At 35.2% G+C, this 22734-nt stretch overlaps 1 protein-coding gene across 1 annotated transcript in view; it reads right to left on the reverse strand.

Annotated features, from left to right (window-relative positions):
* Positions 1–20115: 20115 nt before the first annotated feature.
* The window catches only part of Sos (Son of sevenless guanine nucleotide exchange factor), a 429646-nt gene continuing 427027 nt past the window's right edge, over positions 20116–22734 (reverse strand). The window contains exon 24 of the mRNA XM_090399787.1: positions 20116–21257. Within this exon, the coding sequence (XP_090255913.1) occupies positions 20632–21257 (626 nt within the window). The 3' untranslated portion in view covers positions 20116–20631. The remainder of the gene's footprint in view (positions 21258–22734) is intronic.

Genomic DNA, 22734 nt, shown 5'->3' on the forward strand with positions numbered 1-22734 from the left:
CATATTAAGTAGTTGCACTTAATATCTCTAAGACATTTGACTGGGTCTGGCACAAAGGCTTACTAAGCAAACTCCTATCATTTGGACTGTCTCAGAACTTATGCAGTTGGATCGCCAGCTTTCTGTCTGGACACACACTATGTGTGATGGTAGATGGTTCCTTATTCTCTCACCATCCAACTAATGCTGTTCTCTCACTAACCCTCTTCCTTTTGTATATGTGACCTACTCCAGTTGACCTCCAACTCAATATGCAGTTTTGCAGATGACAGTACATTGCACTCCTCCCTTTCATTTGATAAACCTTACTCTACACAATTCACTTCAACCTACAGAACATCAACCACCACTGCCCCCAATTCTGATCTCCATGCTATCCTCCAATGGAGCTCAGATAACCTTGTCAACTTCAATGCTAGTTTAACCCAGTTTTGTCTTATTTCTCACAAAAAATAACTATTTTCCCCTAGTATTATTTTTGATAACACTCAAATTTACAGACAAAATGAGATTTTCTTCTTGGAATTATCCTGACATGAGGCCTCTCCTGGCATAAACACATCACAACCATTGCATTCTCAGCTTCCAAAAAAAAAAAAAAAACTACGATTTCTCTTTCCCTCAAGACTTTACTTCACCTCTAAACAGCTGTTAACCTTATACAAATCACAAATCTGTCCAGCTATCAAATACTACTCTAGCATTTGGGGTGAAGGCTCCTAAAAGCTCCCTCAAAATGCTCAACTCAATACAGAGGAAAGCAATTAGATTGATAAATGACCCATCTCTTACCAACACTTTCACACAGACATTTGGTCTCTGCAATATTCTATAAATAGTTCCATGGCAAATGTTCATCTGAACTAGCATCAATAATTCCCTTGTTCAGTACTAAACCTGTTGGAACATGTACAGCTGCCACCCAACATCCATTCACAGTACACCTTGAAACCAACAGAACAGTTGTCTCTCAACAACTATATCTGGTCTCTCGACTAACTGAATTAGGTATTAAAAAAAAAAGGTCTCAGAAACAATAGGAATATATCACTAACAAACAAGAATATATTACTTGGGCAGTCCAAATGCAGTTCCAATCTCCTGAGCTTTCACGGCAGATTCTGAATGACTTCTGAGAAATATTTATCACTTGCCTTTAATTCAGCATACATTTGTTGTACAGTTCCTTATCCTTGGAAGGTGATTAAAAAAGGTTCTCTGACATTCTTTAAACTAAACTCCGTAGAGTAACTATTTTGTCCGGCTCTACTGTCCTGCATGCTTCTTCTCGCCTTCTTGTTTCCAAGCGACAATATTCTTACCTTCCTGTCAATCTCTTGTAGTCTCCAACCGAATTATCTCCCCCCCCCCTTTTTTTTTGTCTTATTGATGACAGCTCGTATACAAAATTTTCCCAGCCAATGCACATGCGATCCCGATATTTACGGCAAAACTCTACGTCACACACACACATATCTGCTGTAATTACAATTCTTACATTAGACAGTTTGAATAATACAGAGTACATAATTAGCATACTTAATAACTTATAACAGAAATGTATTTCTCACAAATAATAATTTCTCTCCAAACAAAACTTATGAAAGCAAACATTTAAACAAGACATATATATGTGAGATTTTACAATGACTTAGTATTTCTTGAAAAAAACATTCATTTTTTTTTTAACATATTATCTCCTTTTAATTTTAACAAAATCACATATCTTACGAATATGATATCTAGACTTTAAATTATATTTCTTTAATCTCTTTTGAATCTTCGTATGCATATTTATAAGACTCTGACTTCAACTGTTCTAAAGTATAATTATTTTCATGACCTGAATTAATTATGTTACTTAATTTTATTATCTACTTTCTCTTTAGAGAACTTAGGTTTATACTTAAGTACATAACTAGGTGATCTTTTGTAGTCATTTTTATAGCTTTTATTGCCTTGAACTTTCAGAACAATTAGGTTGATATCAAGATTTATTTTTATAAAATTTTACTTTCTTATTATTTAAGTTAGGAAAACCTTCATCCTTTAATATCCTATTAAAATCATCTCCTAAACACACTAAACTATCATTCCTTAACAGATATAATCTCAATATATCAGAATGCAGTATCTTAGTTGTATACTTCACATCTTGTATTTTAAAATTCACAGGAGATAATTGCTTCAATATCCTATAAGGACCTGAAGCTTTTTTATTATTATTTAATTTACTATCCTTTCTTGGACCAATTATGCTTTCTAATAGTAGTAAATTACCAGGACTAAGATTCTTATATTTTATTTATAAATGCTCGTGTTTTATGGAACTAAACTTACTAGATTCTGCTATAAACTCATGATTAAACGAATTTCTTTATACAATTTCTTCAAGATATTCATCAATAACTGAAAAACATGAATTAATATGTGAAGTCAGGATCAAAACCATTTAGTACAAAAGCAGGTTTTTCTTTAATAGCAGAATGAACTGCTGTCCTACAAGTAAATAAAGCTTGTCAATTATGAATACCAATTTGACAATTTATCATTAGCTAGTTTCAAAAGTGTGTGTTTTAAACTCTTATTTAACTTTTCCTACATTCCATTACTTTGAGGATGATAAGGTGTAGTAAAAAGTTTCTTTATATTTAATTATTTACATAATTGCAACATTAATTCTGCAGTAAATCTTACTCCCTGATCAGATAAAAGTGTTTAGCAGTCTGATCCTTCATAGATACTGCTTCTAGAAAGTGTGATAACATATAATTGCTACAAAGATATACTTATTTCCCTACCTTGTTGTGGATAAGGGTCCAACTATATCCATAGCTACAGCTTGAAATGGTCTAATTGGAAAGGATGGAAGAAGTGCTTTACTTCTAAAGGAAGACCTAGTTTGGCATAAATGACAGGATTTCACATATGAGTTAATATCATTTCTCATACCTTTCCCAAAATATCTGTCCTTAATTCTGAACCTGGTTCTCTCAAATCCTTGATGACCAGCTAGATCAGAATTATGAAAAGTATAAAGTATCCAAGGTTTCATGATAACTGGAGCTAAAATTTTACTTTACCATCATCCATTTGCCTATATAGAAGCAAATCATCCTCATCTAAATAGAGCATCTGAAGGAAAGAAAATTCTTCAGGAATAGATTAATCTCTTTGAATATTTTCATATATATTTTTCGAAATGGGATATTTTTTCTGAGTTTCAACTATAAGACATTTTTCCCAGTTTTGATAATTAGATGATTTACCCCTAATCTTACTCAATTCATCTATCTTGTTAATTTGAAACTCCTCATCTTGAAATTTATCCCAAGAAAACTGTTCTTTAATATCTGATTCTAGAGATTTAGATAATGTGTACAACATTTTTCTTACCAGGTATGTATTCGATATCAGTATCATACTTTTGTAGTTATAGAGCCCCATCTAATTATATGCTGATTCTTATCTTTCATTGAAGATAAAAAAAAGAAAGAAAATGGCTGGTGATCGGATCTAAGGATAATATGCTGTACTATCAATAAATATCTAAATATTCTCAGAGAAAAGAATTGCAAATGTTTCTTTCTCTAGGACAGAATAATTTATTTCAGGAGTTGAAAGTTTCCTACTGATGAAAGCAATAGGTTTAAAATCATCTTCTCCTTCCTTTTGTTCTAATACTGAGGCTATGCAATCATCTGAAGTATCTGCAGAAAGAAAAAAGTCTCCAAATTTTGGATAGATTAAAACTGGTGCTTTCATTAATGATAAATTCAAAGAATCATATGTGCTTTGCTCAACTTCTACCCATCTAAATATAATTCCCTTCTTTGTTAGTTTAACCAAAGGATTTAATAAATCTGAGCAGTTGGGTATGAATTTTTGATAAAAATTTATCATAACAATATATCTGCTAACTTGTCTTACTGTTTTTGGAATTTTAGAAGAGAGTATGGTATTTATGATAGTTTGAGTAGGAATTATTCCAGCTTTACTAATTTTATGACCCAAATACTCAACCTCCTTTAAAAAGAACTGACATTTTGAACATTTCAATTATAGACTAGCTTCATCTAATCTAGTTCTTATAGAATTCTAATTCTTATAGAAAAACCATGGGTTTTTCTATAAGAATAAATGGACTATTCCATTTTAGAACTTTCAATAAGATATTTCTGTGAGATGTTAGGTCTTTTGAGTATACTAGCAAATCATCTTGAAAACAAATAACTCCTTTGCCTAACATATCTGATGGAAATAGCCAGAATAAGGAATCTGGAAATAGCCAGAATTAAGATCTAGTTTAGTGAAATACTCTGCTCCTTCTAAACCAATTAATAATTCTTCAATTTTACAAAAGAGGAAAATCTACGAGTTTTGTAACTTGATTAATTTCTCTCAAATCTAAAACAAATCTCAAATTTCCATTAGGTTTTTCTATAAGAATAAATGGACTATTCCGTTTTGAGTTAGACTTTTCTATAATCCCTGCAGCAACAATTGAAAATGCTCCATATATATCATTGGAGTTTGATATTGTTTTACATAGATAATCATACATATAATAAGTTTAGTTTAATCCTTTATCCAAGTGTGAGCAAACAAAGTTTGCGCCTGAACGTATCTTCAGGACTGGGGTAAGGTAGTGCAACGCCAGGCAACTCATTGCAAAGGTGGAGAAAGCTCTCATTACGCCTATCTCAGTATCTCCCATAATGCAAAGCACATCTCCTTGCGGATGTGTGTAATGCTATGCATTAAGGAAAGGGCCACTACCCATACCGGTTTCGACCTTTATTGAGGTACCAGGCAATGAGTTGCCTGGTGTTGCACTACCTTACCCCAGTCCTGAAGATACTTTCAGGCGCAAACTTTGTTTGCTCACACTTGGATAAAGGATTAAACTAAACTTATTATAGTCTAACCAAGTGAAAAATAAACTCTCAACATCTTTCTCTGAATCCGGAATAATTTAATAATAAGGTTGCACACCCTTTGGCAACTTCTATAGGTTAGGATGACCTCTCATTGCTTCTGCCTTTGTATCTCCACCATCTCCACTACTGGGCCTGGCTCCCACTGACGAGACCACAATAAAGGTCGAAACCGGTATGGGTAGTGGCCCTTGCCTTAATGCACAGCATTACACATATCCGCAAGGAGATGTGCTTTGCATTATGGGAGATACTGAGATAGGAGTAATGAGAGCTTTCTCCACCTTTGCAACGAGTTGCCTGGTGTTGCACTACCTTACCCCAGTCCTGAAGATACTTTCAGGCACAAACTTTGTTTGCTCACACTTGGATAAAGGATTAAACTAAACTTATTATAGCCTAACCAAGTGAAAAATAAACTCTCAATAATCATACATAGTCTGAATAGTAAGTTGTACAGAATGCTCAACTGCATTAGCACAACACAGACACAATATCTTCAGTGAAACTAGGAAATAACTGAAAAGCAGATTCAAAGAATGTATTAATAGCTTCTTTTCATTGACTGTAATTTCCAACTTTATTGCATTTTCTACTAGGATTTTCTTTTTTCTCACCAAATCTTCCTTTTCATCCATGTTTATTTGCTTCAATTTTTAGCAGTTTCATCTTGTCTAACTTCAGAGCACACACTTAAAATCTTGCATCTTGTTAATATTCTTTATTAAGATTATATTCTAATCCACAAAAAGAAATAGATTCATCCAAGAAATTACAGGCAGACTGATATCTCTTTAGGAAATCAAGACCTAGAATAACCTGTATATTAGAATTAGAAGTCTCAGGAAGAAGAAGAATTAATTCATGAGAAACATTCAGAAGAAAACATGGAATGTGAAGGAATTTATCCCTCTTCTTAGAAATAGAAATTTCAGTTTCAAAAATTCACCTTCTCAGCCAATGGCTACAACCCTAAAAAATAATAAAACCGGTTAACCATCTCCCCTTTCACAACAGAGATTACCCTAAATTTATCGTCATTCCATATATTCGGGGCACATCTGAAAAAACTAACAAAAATCCTAAGAAAATATGACCTCATAACTGGTTACAAACCACATAAGAAATTGGCATCTTTTATCTGCTCCGCCAAAGACCAGCCACTTCCTCTGGACCTACATGGAGTATACCATGTCCCTTGCAGTTGCAAACTGTCCAACTACAGCCAAACAGGCAGGACAGCCAATATCAGGATATAAAAACATAAGGACTACATCCAGTTCCACCGATACAGTCACTCTGGTCTTGCAGACCATGCACTGGACAACCACCACAGAATACACTGGAAGAAGGCCACTTTATTACACAATAACAAGTACAATTATGAAAAATTGTTCCTTGAATTGGAAACCTAAACCTTAAAAAAAGTTCCCAAACCTCAACAAATTTGGGAAGCTTACATTCTAAGATCATCAGCCCAATGGCCAAGACAACAAACCGAATTTAGCTGCTATGGAGCACCTTTAGGACTCTAGGACCGACTACAGTTGCCTTTCTTCAGCCTCATTTGCTTAGTGTGAATGCCTGTCATTGTTTTGTGATCCATGAAGATGGCAATGCAACATTGTTGAAATATAGGTAGTTATTAATTAAAGTTTTTATAATTAATAACATAGTTTACATTGTCATTTCCTAAAAAATTAGAAGTATGTCTAACCAATGTATAAGCCTATCTACAAGAATTATTAATAATCTTATATCAACGATTTTCCTCTGAATTGGTCTAATACTTGTCAGCACTCCAGTATTGTCGTATATAACATTTTATCTTCTGAGGCACCTCCAACTGAATCAATCCACCTAGACCTTGGTCTTTCTCCTGCAATCTTGGCGTCAAACACCTGTTTTACTAACCTTTCATCTTCCATTCAATTTAAATGACCATACCACTTTAGATTAGCTCCAGTCACACATTCTTAATTGCAAACAATATCAAGTTCTTTCCTATTTTCTTCATTTTTAATCTAATGCTTCCATTGATGTCATCTGTTCAGGCCACTAATTTTTTTAAGAACTCCTATATCTGTGGTCTCTAATCTTTTATTAAGTGCTTTATTTCTAATCGCATGCACGTGAAACTGATAATAAACCCTTACAAATTTATGTCCATCTTGTCTCCTCCCCCCTTTGTAGAGAAGGCAGGGTTAATGATTATACAGTACCAAATACCTGCTGGATTTCTGTTCAGGATATGATTATTCATTATGTCATATCCTGACATAGAATATAAAAATAAAAAATAAAAAAATTTTAGAGGCTACTGGAAAAAATAACAGCTTATAAATAAAGAATATTATGAATATTACTTTGAAAATATTTAAGCAAGCAGCAAAAAACTACTGGTGGAAAACATTCAGAAAGCAGTCACAAATGCATTTCAATACTGGCAGTAGAAAAAGATCTTAGGAATCTGAAATGTGGAAAGGCAGCTGCATTAGATGGCACTCAACCAGAAGTGCTTATACATATGCAAACATCTTACACTGGTTGTACTGTAAATATGTCTATACTAATTTATAACATAGACATATTTACAGTGCAACCACTAGGAAAAGTAAAAAATGCATGAGAAGATAGATGGAATAGAAGGTGCATACTATCTCCACTGCTATTCATTATTTGTATGAAATGAATTACAAAAGAAGAAATGGTTTGATATAAAAATAAGAGATATTAACCTAATTTCTTTGCTTTCTACTCATAACTGCTGTATACTAAATTTGGCATAGCAACACAATATGGAACAACATGGAAGAAATTTATGACATTTGTCATGGTGAACTAAAAAACAATTCAGCTTTTATGTCCAATTTCAGTGAAGATGGCAAATTAAATATGGAGATATGTAATGAAATAAACAAAGCATATAACAGACAACTAGTGAAATTAATTAATTTGTTTGAAAAAAAAAAAAAAAAAAAACTTTGCCAAAATACCTGACAAGCAGTATACAAGATAGTGTTCAAATCAATTTTACAGAAAGGATCTGAAAGTTGGTTTTGAAATGAAACAGCTGATCAAAGATTGCATCACATATAGTTTTGAGGATGGTAAAAAGATAGGACCAATATCAGAACCATATTAAAAAATAATATATTAAGAGCATGTGTAGGCAAATCTAATCTAAAAATGGTATTGGAAGTTTATTTTTCACTTGGTTAGACTATAATAAATTTAGTTTAATCATTTATCCAAGTGTAAGCAAACAAAGTTTGCACCTGAAAATATCTTCAGGACTGAGGTAAGGTAGTGCAACACCAGGCAACTCTGAGCAAAGGTGGACCAAGCTCTCATCACTCCTTGTCTCAGTATCTCCCATAATGCAAAGCACATCTCCTTGCAGACATGTATACTGCTATGCATTAAGGGAAGGGTCACTACCCAGACCAATTTCAACCTTTATTGAGGTCTCGTCAGTGGGAGGCAGACCCAAACGTGGGGATACTAAGACAGAAGCAATAGGAGAGGTCATATTTACCTATAGTTGCACTACCTTACCTCAGTCCTGAAGATATTTTCAGGTGCAAACTTTGTTTGCTTACACTTGGATAAAGGATTAAACTAAATTTCTTATAGTCTAACCAAGTGAAAAATAAACTTCCAACATCTTTCTCTAAATCCAGAGTAATTCAATAATAAGGTGGTACACCTGTTGGCAACTCCTATAGGTATATATGACCTCTCCTTTTGCTTCTGCCTTAGTATCTCCACGTTTGGGTCTGCCTCCCACTGATGAGGTTTCAACCTCGTCAGTGGGAGCTACTTTCCTAGGCCTAAGAGCCACATAGAACACTTTTCAGTTTTTGTGAGCTGCAAGATATTTTCAAAAAAAATATATTTATTAAAAACACATACAGATATAATTTTAAGTTATTACTGACTTTAAAGCAGTGATTCTCAATCTATGGGACATGTCCCCTGTGGCGGTTACAAAATACCTAGGGGGGGGGGGGGGGGGGGCACGAAGAAAGCGGAAATCAAAGGAAAAACTGATGAAAAACTACTTTATTGAAACAAAAGCATTTAATGAAACTATTTAATGACACAAAAACATAAAATACACTCTGAAAATAAAATAAAAAGTATAAAATCCACTGTATTGAATAAACTAGTTACACTTATGGGAACATATCAATATTGCAAAATATACCGAGCAACTAATTAAAACTAAATAATAACAATGAATCTAAAAATTAATGGCTTCCTTAGGCCTGTGTTGCATAGCAAAGCTTTTGATATGATGGTTGTACATTGAAATTGACACTCTTAGTTTTCTCTTTCTATATTTAAGTAAGATCTATATTTTGTTTTTAAGGTAGCCACTGCAGAAAACCCGATTTACAAAGATAAGATGTTGGAAATGGCAAAAGTGCACAAAAAGCTCTTGATTTTAGTGCAGAAAATTCATCAACACTGGCCCAAAATTCAAACGGTGATTTAGATGCATATTGTCTTTTGATTTCGCTGCTTGATGTGAAGTCTATAAATTGTTCCTCTTCTTCAATTGAGAAACCTTCAGGGGTAATTTGAAATGGGTTTCTAACCCACTCGTACACTGTCATTATCTTGTTTCTAAAATTCTTTGTCAACTTCGTTAAATGATTTTCAATAGTTGCAAATAAAACTTTGATGTGTTGCTCTTCGGCCTTGTAGATTTTGATAAATTCATCCACATTTACAAACATTTCTAATTTTTGTTGCTTTACTTTTTTTGTTCCATAACTGTAGTTTTCTACAAAAAGCATTAACTTTGTCACTCATCTCTAAGATATGTGTATTTTTTCCTTGGAGTTGCAGGTTTAATATATTTAGTTTCTCGAATATGTTCACCAAGTAGCTCAATTTCATCACAAATAAGGGGTCTCTAAACTTCTCTGCTTCATGATTTTCCTCTTCCAAGAAGATTGCTATTTCGTCTCTAAATTCGTAAACATTTTCCCTGTGATAACCATCTTGTCTTGCAGTAAAATAGTAACACTGAATGTTCTGCTCCAGCCATTTCTTTGCAAAGTTCAGAAAAGTCTTGATTTTAAGGGTCTCATTTTTATATAATTCACCACGGTTATAACTGTCGATAATACAATGTTTAGATCCTTTGCAGCAAGAGCTTCTCTATGAATCATGCAATGTGTCTAAATGCATTGTGAGAATTTTTCCCTCACAAGGGCTTATAAAGTTTTAACCCTTCCAGACATAACTCGAGCATCATCAGTGCAAATTCCAACACAATTTTTCCACTGTATGTTTGCCTTGCATATAAAATCGTCCAGTATTTTGAACAATTCAGGTGCAGTGGCTCTTTTCTATTGGTTTACATAATAGTAGTTCTTCAACTGCTGATAATCCATCACAAAATCGAACATAAGCAATTAAATGACAATCCTTGTTGCTGTCTGTTGCCTTGTCAAGCCGAATTGAGAATAACTGGTCACAAAGCTTCGACAAAAGTTGTTGCTGCATATCTTCACATATATCACCAATTCGCTGAGCAACAATATCATCTGATAGAGGTATGCACTGTAATTCTTTGGTAAAACTTTCTCCAAGCATAGTTTCCAAAATATCAATCGCAGCTGACCATCAATTTCTCACTGTTAGTTAGTTGCAGTGTTACTGCCATCTTGACATTTCGAGACTTATTTATACTCGCAAAAACATTTTCAGAACTTTCAAGACTTCCCGTGATGAAATCACAAATGTTTCCGAAAGGCTGATACAATTCAATGGTTTGTGCAGTGATGCCAGATCTATACAATTTTCGAACGATTTGATGACGCATTTAAATTTGTATGAATATTTAAAAATTTTAATTCCTTGTTGTTTTTTTTTGTTTTGCTAACGTTTACGGGTTTTGTCAGTGTCTCCACACAAGAATTGCAAGGGAAAAGGTTCGGGGGGAGGCATCACCAAAACTAATAACAAAAACCATTAAAAAATGACACACACATGAAAGAAGATTAAGAAACACTGCTCTAAAGTGATTGAGTATATATGAGAGAGAACATAATGCAGAGAATTCTCACTCCTAAGAGTTTATTCAGTCATTTTAAGCAGTTAAGGGATTCTGCTGGATAATGATGAGTAGTGATGAATGTTAATTATGTTATCCTGCTATTGCAGGATATCATGCAGAACAAAATGTTGTACACATAATGTATTTTATTGTCAATTCATTTTTCCTCTATTTTTTAAAGAAAAAAAAAAAAATATATATATATATATATATATTTGTGTGTTCAGTAAGCAAATATGAGTAGACATATTACTAACTACTATAATAATGGAATTAACTCACGTAGATTATTCTTTATTCGTAGAATTTTCACCTGAGTAGCACAGGCATCATCAGTACGGGTACAAGGCTAATTAAACAATAACTGTTATATTCACAAAGCACCACTTAAGTAGCTAAGGTTAAATTTCCTAAATTAATTTAATTATTTTTTTAAATTATTTAATTATTCAATTATAATAATTAAATTTTTTTATATATTTTTATATATAATTAAATATATATATATATATGTGTGTGTGTGTGTATACAATTATATGCTAGGAAGGATTTGCTGCTTTATAAAGTACTATCTCCCACAAATGGGGAAAGACTTGGACTATCGGATCTGTTTAGGTCAGGGGAGTGAAGTAATGTTTCACGTTTCTTTGTATAGCCGTTCCATTAGGAACTGACTTTTGTCTTGTTCCACTGAACTCTATGTCTGGTGTTGATAGCATGTTCTACTATTCGGGTTCAAGGTACTGGATACATGACTGGTGTTCTTCTAACCGGACCTGAATTTAGAAAATTTAACCTTAGCTACTTAAGTAGCGCTTTGTGAATATAACAGTGTTGTTTAATTAGCCTTGTACCTGTACTGATGATGCCTGTGATACTCAGGTGAAAATTCTACGAATCAAGAATAATTTACGTGAGTTAATTCCTTTATTATAATAGTTAGTGATATCTGTGTGTGTGTGTGTGTGTGTGTGTTATATGAAAAATATACATACAGGCATACTCTGGTCATATGACACAGTTTCCACACCCATTCTATACAGCAAATCACTGCTCTCCCCTCCCCTCCCTCACCTATAGTAGATATGATGTTTTTATAACAATTTAATAGTAATATACAGGGTGGTTCAAAATTCCGCATACAAACTTTGAGGGGAGGTAGAGAACATCAAAATCAACCATATTCACAAAGGAAAGCATGACCAGAAACGCCACCAGAAGGTACTAACAGGGACACAAAGATACAGAAATGCAGTAAGTAGTGTAAAAACTTTATTAGGCATAACTGAACAGTTCAATAGTAGTTGGATACATAATATGGTTTCATATCAGGTGCTAAGTTACGACCATTAGCACTGATGCATGCCTGGCACCGACGACGCATTGATTGCTGTGCATTTTCTAAAATACCTCAAGTTTCCCAGATATTAGCAGCGGTGATGGCAATTCTTGTCACGAGGCCCATGTCAGAGGCAACAGGCATTTAGTACATCATGGCTTTAAGGGTCCCCAATGCTCGATAAATCAGGTGAGCATAGGGGTCATGCAAAAGATCCACCATGACCAATCCATCGAGCCCCAAAGGACCTGTCCAAATACTGATGCACAGAAATGCCAAAATGGGATGGAGCCCTGTCAAGTTGGAACCACAATAGTCATTGGAACATTGTTCAGTAAATCTGGCAGAACTTCTTCCAGAAAGGTCTTATACTTCTGGGAGTCCAGTCAGGGTGGTAACAGGTACCAGCCAACTAAACAGTCAGCGACGATACCTGCCCATAAATTAATGGTGATGCGTTGTTGTGCAGCATGTGATCGCACAGCGTGTGGGTTCTCATGGGGCCACAAATGAGCATTGTGGTGATTGAAGACCCCTTCATGGGTAAATGAAACTTCGTCCGTGAACAAAACACAAGTTGGAAAATCTGGGTCTACGGCACTTTACTGCAGAAACCACTGCACGAATTCCACAAGTTGAGGATAATCTTCCGCCATCAGTAACTGGACCCGTTGCAGATGAAATGGATGTAAGGCCTCAGAGTGCAAAATGCGCAATACACTGGATTGAGATACCCCTATAGCAGAGGCAGTGTCACGTGTGCATGTCTCTGGATTACTGTCCATCGCATGCAACACCTCCTCTTCCATGGCTGGATTTCGCGTGGATCGTGGCTGCCCATTATCATGCCTGCGATCCCTGAATGATCCATAGTCACACAAATTCTGATGCAAATGTGCAAACATTTGGTGATGCAGTACATGTGTCTATTTGGATACCTTTCGCGATACATTCATACAGCTATAACGGCTCGTCCATTACCATCAGCTAACCAGCATCAGTTAATACCTCCATCAGGTATTAACTGATGCAGCACTTTTCACTTCATTAAAAATTTTATTTTAACAACTATAACAACAGTAGTATGAGTAAATTTAGCCCATGGCCTATTTCACTGTTCAATACACCATTGTCACTGAATCTTAGTATGTAATGTAAAGGTTTACACATATTCTTTTTGCTGGAATAATAGCCTTTTTCTGAATTTTAACTACCATTATTAGCAACCATACAATAAATTTATTAATATAATAAAGATTAAAATTCAGAGTGAAACACCAAAACACAGGGAGATGTAGCGAGCAATGATGTCGTAAATAAACAGTTCATGAAAACTTTGCATTAGTTGATTCATGGACACGTCATATCAATAAAACTGTCTTATGAGTGAATGCAGCATCAGTCATAACTGAAAGTGTGGTATGAGCAGATTGTTGTAAAGTGGAGTATTATCGTATATTTATACACATAGCATGCCTGTTAACCCTTTAACTGCAGATTTTATACTCTACTGACATTGTCTCATGTGCTGAATTAATTTTGCAAAAAATTTATAAATAAAATCAATTAAAATTCTTACCTTAACTGAAGTAAGAAGTCCGGACAGCTAACGGAGCCGACACATCAGCATTATACATAACATCTTGCTTGCCACTTTCATGGAGTGCGCATGCTCGCTGAGGAGTTTGATGTGTGATCGACAGCTGACAGAGAGAGAGAGCGTTTGGTATTGAGGTAACGGAAACAACAAGAGAGTATTCGGGAATGAGAGAACAGAGGATAAACAAGAGGAGAGCAATAGACGCCATATTGCAACATCCCTGAAATCCCCACAGTCACATTGGTTTATGAGTTCTATCTAGCATTGGTTTATGCATCATGCTGCATATGAATAGTTGCACCAGTTCAAATTTTTCTCTTTAGATGTCATACAAGGACAGAAACCCAAGTCAAATAAACTTCAATTGGTTGGCAATAGATAGAGGAACCTACTCGTGAAGTTTGAATATCTTACGATTCTTTCCATACTAAAAAATTATCTGAATATGGGCGACGCGCCAACCGTACGTATATGGGCTCAGAAAAGCAGGCGCGTATTTCCGAGCCCATAATAATGCGTTCTTGGCAGCTAAAGGTTAAATGATTATTACACATTGAAAGTTCAAATCGAGTTAACTCGATCGTAACAAGGTTGCCATTTTTGCCATGCTCGAGTTAACTTGACTGTAGCAGTTAAAGGGTTAAGTAATGAAACAACAAGTATTATATCAAAACAAAGAACTATATTTGGAATTGTCAATTACACAGATTCAAAATAATCTTCCTTCAACTCCACACAACATTTACATCTGTCGTACAGGTGTTCAAATGCATGGGGAAAAATCCTGAATGGGAACATCCTTCAGTGTCTGGGTCACGCCGCATTGGATGTCGTCGCTGAAGTGCTCCTCCCTTTCAAGGCATACTTCATCTTTGAGAACAGGAAAAAGTCTGCATGAGCCAAATCTCGTGAATAGGAAGGGGGGGGGGGGGTTTCGATCACACAGATCAATTTTGAAGCCAGAAACTGCCTCACAGGCAGCACACACTGTGCAAGTGCATTGTTGTGCTATAGAAACGAATTGTTGTTTACAGGGATGGCTTCTGGTTCTTCCCTTCTCGCCTTCGACTCTTTTAATATTCTTCCCCCCCCCCTCGATTAATCTGATAAAAAATCCCTTCACCTAACTTAAATGTCTATCATATCACCTCTTTACCTCCTATACAACACACTCTGAAAGCCACAATTCTTCAACCTCTCTCTCTCTCTCTCTCTCTCCATAGCATCAGCATTTCAGAGTCCTGATATTGTTTAGTCACTCTTCTCTGAACCCTCTCCAATGTCCCCCCCCCACACACACACACACAGAAAACCAGGTGACAAATCTGAGCACAATAGTCCAAGTGTAATCTGACCGGTGTTTTATACAATCACCTCCTTATCCCTACATGTTAGAGTACTTCATATCATAGTGACACTACAATATGCAGTCTTCTGCAACACTTGCAATATGCCCTCTAAACTTTAGTCTGCTGTCAACCATCACTAATCTCGAATGTCATCCACTTCCTGCAGTACAGTACCATTACCATAGTACACAGCCATATATTTCTGCACCCCACAATGCAACAACTTGCACTTATTAATATTAAAATTACAATCCCACTCCTTTGTGGGAGTCAAAAGTCTATTCAAATCTTCCTGCAGTGAATTAATATCAGCAATGCTACTTGTAATTCTCCCCAACTTTGAATCACCAGCAAACAACTGAAGATTCCCAGTCAGTCCACATGATATATTGTAAATATATCATGTGGATTGATATATAACAACAGGAGCCCAACAAGAGAATCCTGGGGCACGTCACTAGTTACCCTCCTTTTTTAAGATACTACTCCATCATACACGACTTGCTAGTATAGTGAAGAGAGCAAATCTCCGATCCAACTAAGCAATATACTATCTACCTAGCATGCAGCTTGTATACCAACTTATCAAGTGATAATTTATCAAACGCTTTTGTGAATTCCAAAAATATCAATGTATATGATTCTCCCTTATCTAGCTAACTCGTCACCTTGTCATAAAATGCAAGTAAATTACTAAAAGATCTATCTTTTACAAATGCATGCTGACCATCATATAGAATACTATGCCCATTAACCCAGTCTTGTATTCTAACCTAACTGATCTCTCCAGCTCCTTGACTACAACTGCAGTTATAGACTGGTCTATAATTGGACACTTCTGTCGTAGAGCTATGCATGTGGAGCAGTAATGTTTTGTGTTCTTTCCACTCCTTAGGGAACCCTATCCATTGCAAGACTTTCATTAAATAACCAGGTCAAGACATAGCCAACTATTGTGCACGTTCCTTAATATGTGGTGACACATCATCGATTCCCACAGCCTTATTGACATCTAACCCAATCAAGATCTGATACAGCTCTGATTCTTTCACTTCCAATTCTCCTAATACTTGCCTCTCTTCTGCATATTGCACAGCATCATTTATGTCAATATGATATATGCTGATAAAGTGCTTATACAATAATTGCACGATATCCTTTGCAATGGTTACCGCTGCCATGACTACCACCAGTGTTAATCTGTCATAATTATTCTTCGTTGTTTGACACATTGCAGAAGAATGTGTCAAACATTCTTCTGCAATGTGTCACCCCCCAGCACCAACCTCCCGAGTTCCGGGCTGGTAAGCCGGTAAGACAAAAAAAAAATGTTTCAAATTTCGGCTTATCTTATTATATATATAGAATAGATATGTTTAAAACTGCTGTTGGAAGGGGGTGGGGAGGTCCAGCACACCTCTGTTTATAGAGAGGATCCTGTAGAGAGAATGTTACATGCTACTCTTATAAATATGGAGTTGCTTGCCTATCCTGGCATACCTGTTTGCCCATTACAGGCAAGTAAGACCAATTTGTGATGGCATCATCACTGTCTCTCTATGCATGCAATCATAGAGATTTACTTTTTTACTAAAGTGGTGGACTCGTTGGATTGTGTTGTGTACTTAATGGGACGACCCTGCCACAAATGAATGATTTTGAGAATTACACATATATATTGCAAATAATGTTTCCAAATAGGAGTATGTTGGGATAGCAGTTAGAAATAAGATAGCCTGAGTTCATCAAGTCTTTCCGTGCCTACTGGCACATAAGGCTGCAATGCTGGTATTCCATCTGCCCTTATCCCTCGCAGCTGCTCTTGCTTCTGCCCAACAAGCCCATCCTGCCTCCTTCATTTCGAATTCCATCATTCTTCTCCAAATTAATTTTGGACAACCTCTAGAGCATCTTCCTTCTGGAGCCCACCTCAGTGCTACTTGGGGAATTTTGTTTATCCCCATGCAAAGAACATGTTCAGTCCATTTCCATCTTCTTAGGTGAATCTCCTCATCTATTGACTTGGAGAAGGTTTTCTTTAAAAGTTCATTGTTATTAATTGTATTTGGCCAGAAGATTTTTAAAATTCTTAAACACTTGTTTTGGAAAATGTCCAATTTATTACTTTGTGCTTTAGTAAGTTTCAAAGTTTCAGAGCCATATAGCAGTATTGCTTGCACAATAGATTTATAGATATTTTCACTTTAACTGTAATATTTGATGCTTTCCATAATTTGTTTAGTGACCTGAAACAATTTTGTGCTTTAGCAATTCTTTGTAAAACGTCTTCGCCAGTGCCGCTTTGTTTATTTATTACTGATCCAAGGTATGTAAAAGTATCAACATCTACAATTGTTTCATTTTTTTTAACTCAATTTTTTTATTTGATTTTTCATTTATTCGCATGACCTTGGTTTTCTTCTTGTTTATATGTAGACCCACAGTTTCTACGCAGCGAACATAGACATCAGTTTTTAGCTGTAAGTCATTTAACTTGGAAGACAGGGGCACTATATCATCAGCAAAATCAAGCTCTTCCAGTGTGGATGTAAAGTCCCAACGTATTCCTCTCTTTTGATGATTGAGTTTTTCATAATCCAATCAATTAAAATTATAAATAATACCAGATAATACACAACCCTGCTTAACTCCAGTTTCAATGATAAAGAAGTCTGTAAGTTTTCCATCTACTTCCACACAAGACTTGCTGCCATAATACATATTCTTAATAATGTTGATAAATTTATAAGATATTCCGTATTCTTCTATTTTCCACAGTTTCTCTCTATTTACTGAGTCAAATGCTTTACTGCAATCGATAAATTTAGGTAAAGTGGGGCTTGAAATTCTATACATTGTTCAATTATATTTCTAAGAGTGAATATTTGTTGAATGGTTCCGCAACCAGATCGAAAACCTGCCTTTTCTTCTCTTAGTAAATTTTCGATTTCTTTTTTTTAATCTATTAATTAAAATTTTTGTAAAAACTTTTGCGGGAATCGACAACAAACTTATTCCTCTCCAATTTTCACATTCAGTCAGATCTCCTTTTTTAGGGATTTTTATAATTACTGCTTCTTTCCATTGTTTGGGAATTTTTTCTGTCTTCCATATTTCATTGTATAACCTTTGTAATTTGGCAGTAGTTATGTTGAGATCAGCTTTAAACATTTCGGCATTAATATTATCATTTCCACATGCTTTGTTAGATTTTAGTGCCTTCAGGGCATCTTTGACTTCGCCCAACGAAATCTCGACTTCGGAAATGTTCAAAGTGGGTGTTACACTAGTTGTAATATTTTGTGCCTGTTGAGATCCTGTATCTACCTTCAATTTTGGAGTCAATCGTCAATAACTTTTTAATATGTACGTTAGAATAAGCTAGGATAAGATGAGAATAATAATCATGTGCTTGGCAAATTAATAAAAGGAACAGAAGGAGGTGTGAGTTCAACTGGCTGAACCCATGGCAACCATGCACGCATATGGCCAAAATTATACATCAGAGGCCATAGACAGCTCGATGCATGGCTAATTCATGCTTCACATGTGTTGGGGACTGACAATGAGCTATTAAAACAGAAGCATCAAGGTGGCTGTTGAGACTATGTGGCCATTGCTTCCTATACTGCACCATTAGGTGTGATGTGTGGGCACAATTGTCTGCAGAGGATCTGGGTGTTGTGCTTAGATTAGCAGCAACTATACTGCAATTTATTGAGACTCGTGCTCTGACATGTATGTATTTTTTTTTTTATGTATCCGTCCTTCAAATAACTGGAATGTCAGTTTTTTTTGGTCTATGAATGAATAAGCACAGAGATCACCAAAGTGGTGAGTGCGGTGTGTGTGTGTGTGTGTGTGTTGTTAATATTATTATTATTATTACTGACACCTCCAGGGAGTCCAAAGATTCATCGAGAGAGGGCATCTACTCTACAACTCTCCGTCTCCACTAACTACAGCAAACCTCATCATCTACACCAACGCCATCTACTGCCCACCATCACACTAGTATTTTCACAGACAATCACAAACATCCATACCCACAGTGGGATTTTAATCTGCAGCATTTTTGGATGGAGAACAGATGTGCTAACCACTTGGCCAACCAGGCTGGTCAATATGGAATTTTTTTTTTTTTTTAAACAACATACAGAGAAAATTTTAAAATATTTTGCTTGGCCAAGGTAGTTCAATTGTCGTACAGTGGTGTAGAATTCAAACTCTGTGCTCCATCAGTTTTTAAAATTTCAGCTGATCGAATATACTACAGGAATCCAGCTCCTTGCAGCAATACATTTTTTTATATCTGAAGAGGAACATTATAACAATGAATAACTCAACTTATTCTTTGTTACCTTCATACATGATTGAACTTTCTCTACTTTTTTTTGTATTTAAAAAAAAAATGTCATATATGGTTTTATTTTCAATTGGGAAGTGTGATTCATGTATTGTACTAATTCAGATATGAAGCACATTTTATTTCAGTCACTTATGCATTGAATAATTTACTATATATATCATAAAAAATATGTATATGCATAGCAAATTTTCATGGTAAATCTGTTTTTTACTTGTTCTGAAAAGGAGCATGCAATTCATGAAATATCTTAAAGGTAAGTAAAGCATAAAAGTTTGAGAATTACTGGGTTAGCAATCAACTGTCCAATAAAATAACTAAGAGACTCCAACAATGTTAAATTTGTCTAAGATCCTATTCAAATTAATATAATGGAATCTTTGTTATGCTATTTAGCACTCAGATGTATTATTATAAATTATCAATCAAATCTAACTATTATGGGACTATATAGTAATTGTTCAAGCATTTTATTCCTTCCCATTTGTAGCAGCATTCTTACAAGGGCTGTATTTGCAGTTTATACAAACAGTAAAAACTGAAAATAAATACAGTGAACTGGAACAAAGGAAACAACCGGCAACTACCCTGTGTGATATTCAACTTCTAAGAAAAACTGTACATTACTTTTTTTTTTTTCACTTGTTTCCCCATCAGCAAAACAGTACAAAACGGATGCAGAAACTTTGAATTTATAAACGAATCACACAGCTTCTACTCTTTTATAAAACTAGTCACTGTTTTCTCTTTTTTTCTTTCTTTGTTTTTGAGCACTAACAAAAATTCCACGTATCTCCAGGAACGACAAAAGTCAATTTCATTTCTTAAACGGCAAAGAAAAAAAAATTATATACACAGTACCGTACAAGTTAATTTCGAGCTCTTGGCAAATAAGTCATCCAGTACTGATGCATTCTTGATTACACAACACAAAAATACATTGCACCTAACTAGTACTAGGTAGTGGCTACCTTGGAGCTGCTTGATTGTTCATCAGCAATGTTTGTCTATATGTCTTGGGAGGTAACTGCGGGGTTCCTCTTGCTGACTGAGTAGCATGTGGAACTATAATGTCCTGATTTCCATGTTGAGCCACAGCTGTAGAAGGTATCACAGGAGTTGGGAAAGGACAATGGGCACTAGCACTAACACATAAGGAAGAAGGACCATTCATCAATGTCTGTGATGAGCGTCGCTGAGTAAATTGTGATGCTGATGGTATATCCACTGTTGAATTCCTTCTAGGAAGAGTTACATCTGGCCATGGTCCTCCAGGAAGTCTATGTGGATGTGGCAAGTGAGGAATGGAATGCATGCGTGGTAAGGTGCCAGAACCACTTAAGTCTCTTCGAGGAGGTAAAGGAGGGGCACAAATATCTCTGGGTGGTAGTAATGGTGCATCAGGAGCTTGTTTTGTCCTTGGAGAAGTATCTCCAATAGATGGCTCCCGCTTTCTTCGGGGAGGCAACGGAGGTGGTGACAAAGAAGGAGCATTCATAGTTAAAGGTGGAGGAGGAGAAATTGAACTGTTGTTACTGAACAATGGACTTGATGGAAGGACAGAACTGGAACTAGGAGTGCTACTTGCAGCACCTGGTTTTAAAAAAAAAAAGTTAGAAGATATTCTAATAAGATAGATAAGATAGTATGACAAAGTACATTTTATACTTAAGAAAATTACTCTTTCAATATTAACACTGCTGCACAAAAAATAATGCACCAATATACAATATTTTTTCTAGAATGAAATCTGTCCATCAAAAGTTTTCATATCATAAGCTGTTACTAAGTGATCAATATAAGTATTCTTAGAGAAAAATTTTAATCATTCAATCAGCAGTACGTCAGTTTTGACAGGTAGTTGACATCTAAAAAGGATTTAATGAAAATACACTGGTGTCCAAAAACTTAAAGATGACAACTATTTCTGAAGATTACGACTGCAAATTCAGACAAATCAGCTCGCGCCAATTTGCATAACTGATTTGTTGTTTTAAGGATACTTGCGACATAAGACTGAATGATATAATCACGTAATCACAAGAAAGATATTTATTTAACCAAATATTTCGGTCTGGAAATAGCAGACCATCGTCGGTGGTATTACAAGAACAGTTTAAAAAATATACAAGCTAGAATACTAACAATAGATCGTTGAAATTAGAACATGCCGCGTGATGTTATATCACTAAGTATGAAACGAAATATTTTGAAGTAGAAACATGATTGAATTTGCTATTAAAAAAAAAAAAAAAAAAAAAAAAAAAAAAAAAAAAAAAAAAAAAAAAAAAATTAATGAGTAATCTTGATTAGGCTTTCCCAGATTTTTGATATAGATATGCAGTCATTACGATTCAGGTTGGGATGATGGAGCAAGGCCTCCACGCTTTCCTTGAACAAACGTTCGAACCTATAACGGGATCTATGTAAGAGGCGCGTTTTGGACCAAAGGATGCTGTGGAAAAGCCTAATCAAGATTACTCATTAATTTTTTTTTTTTTTTTTTTTTTTTTTTAATAGCAAATTCAATCATGTTTCTACTTCAAAATATTTCGTTTCATACTTAGTGATATAACATCACGCGGCATGTTCTAATTTCAACGATCTATTGTTAGTATTCTAGCTTGTATATTTTTTAAACTGTTCTTGTAATACCACCGACGATGGTCTGCTATTTCCAGACCGAAATATTTGGTTAAATAAATATCTTTCTTGTGATTACGTGATTATATCATTCTTGCATAACTGATGATTTTGAGTAGAAAGCAGGTAATATTCAAATCTTTGAATTACATGCAAAGAGGGATCATATGGTAGCACTCAACAAAAAAGCAAAAGGCTGCACAAAGTGAATTGTGTTTGAAGGAAGCTCTTTCCAGATGATGTCTTGTAATGTCTCAAAGACATCATCTAGATGATTTCACATGGGGAAGAATTATTGGAAAGCTTAAAGATGGCCACAGAATTACTGATATTGCCAGAGAATTTGGAATCTCACATAGCATTGTATCTGGGCTCTGGGCAGTGTTTCAAACAAGTGGAATGTGTTCAAGACATTTGCTAAAAGGTC

This window comes from Typopeltis vanoorti, chromosome 10 (genome assembly GCF_054136105.1).
Source record: "Typopeltis vanoorti isolate ZY-2024b chromosome 10, IOZ_Tvanoo_1.0, whole genome shotgun sequence".
NCBI classification, from domain to species: domain Eukaryota; kingdom Metazoa; phylum Arthropoda; class Arachnida; order Uropygi; family Thelyphonidae; genus Typopeltis; species Typopeltis vanoorti.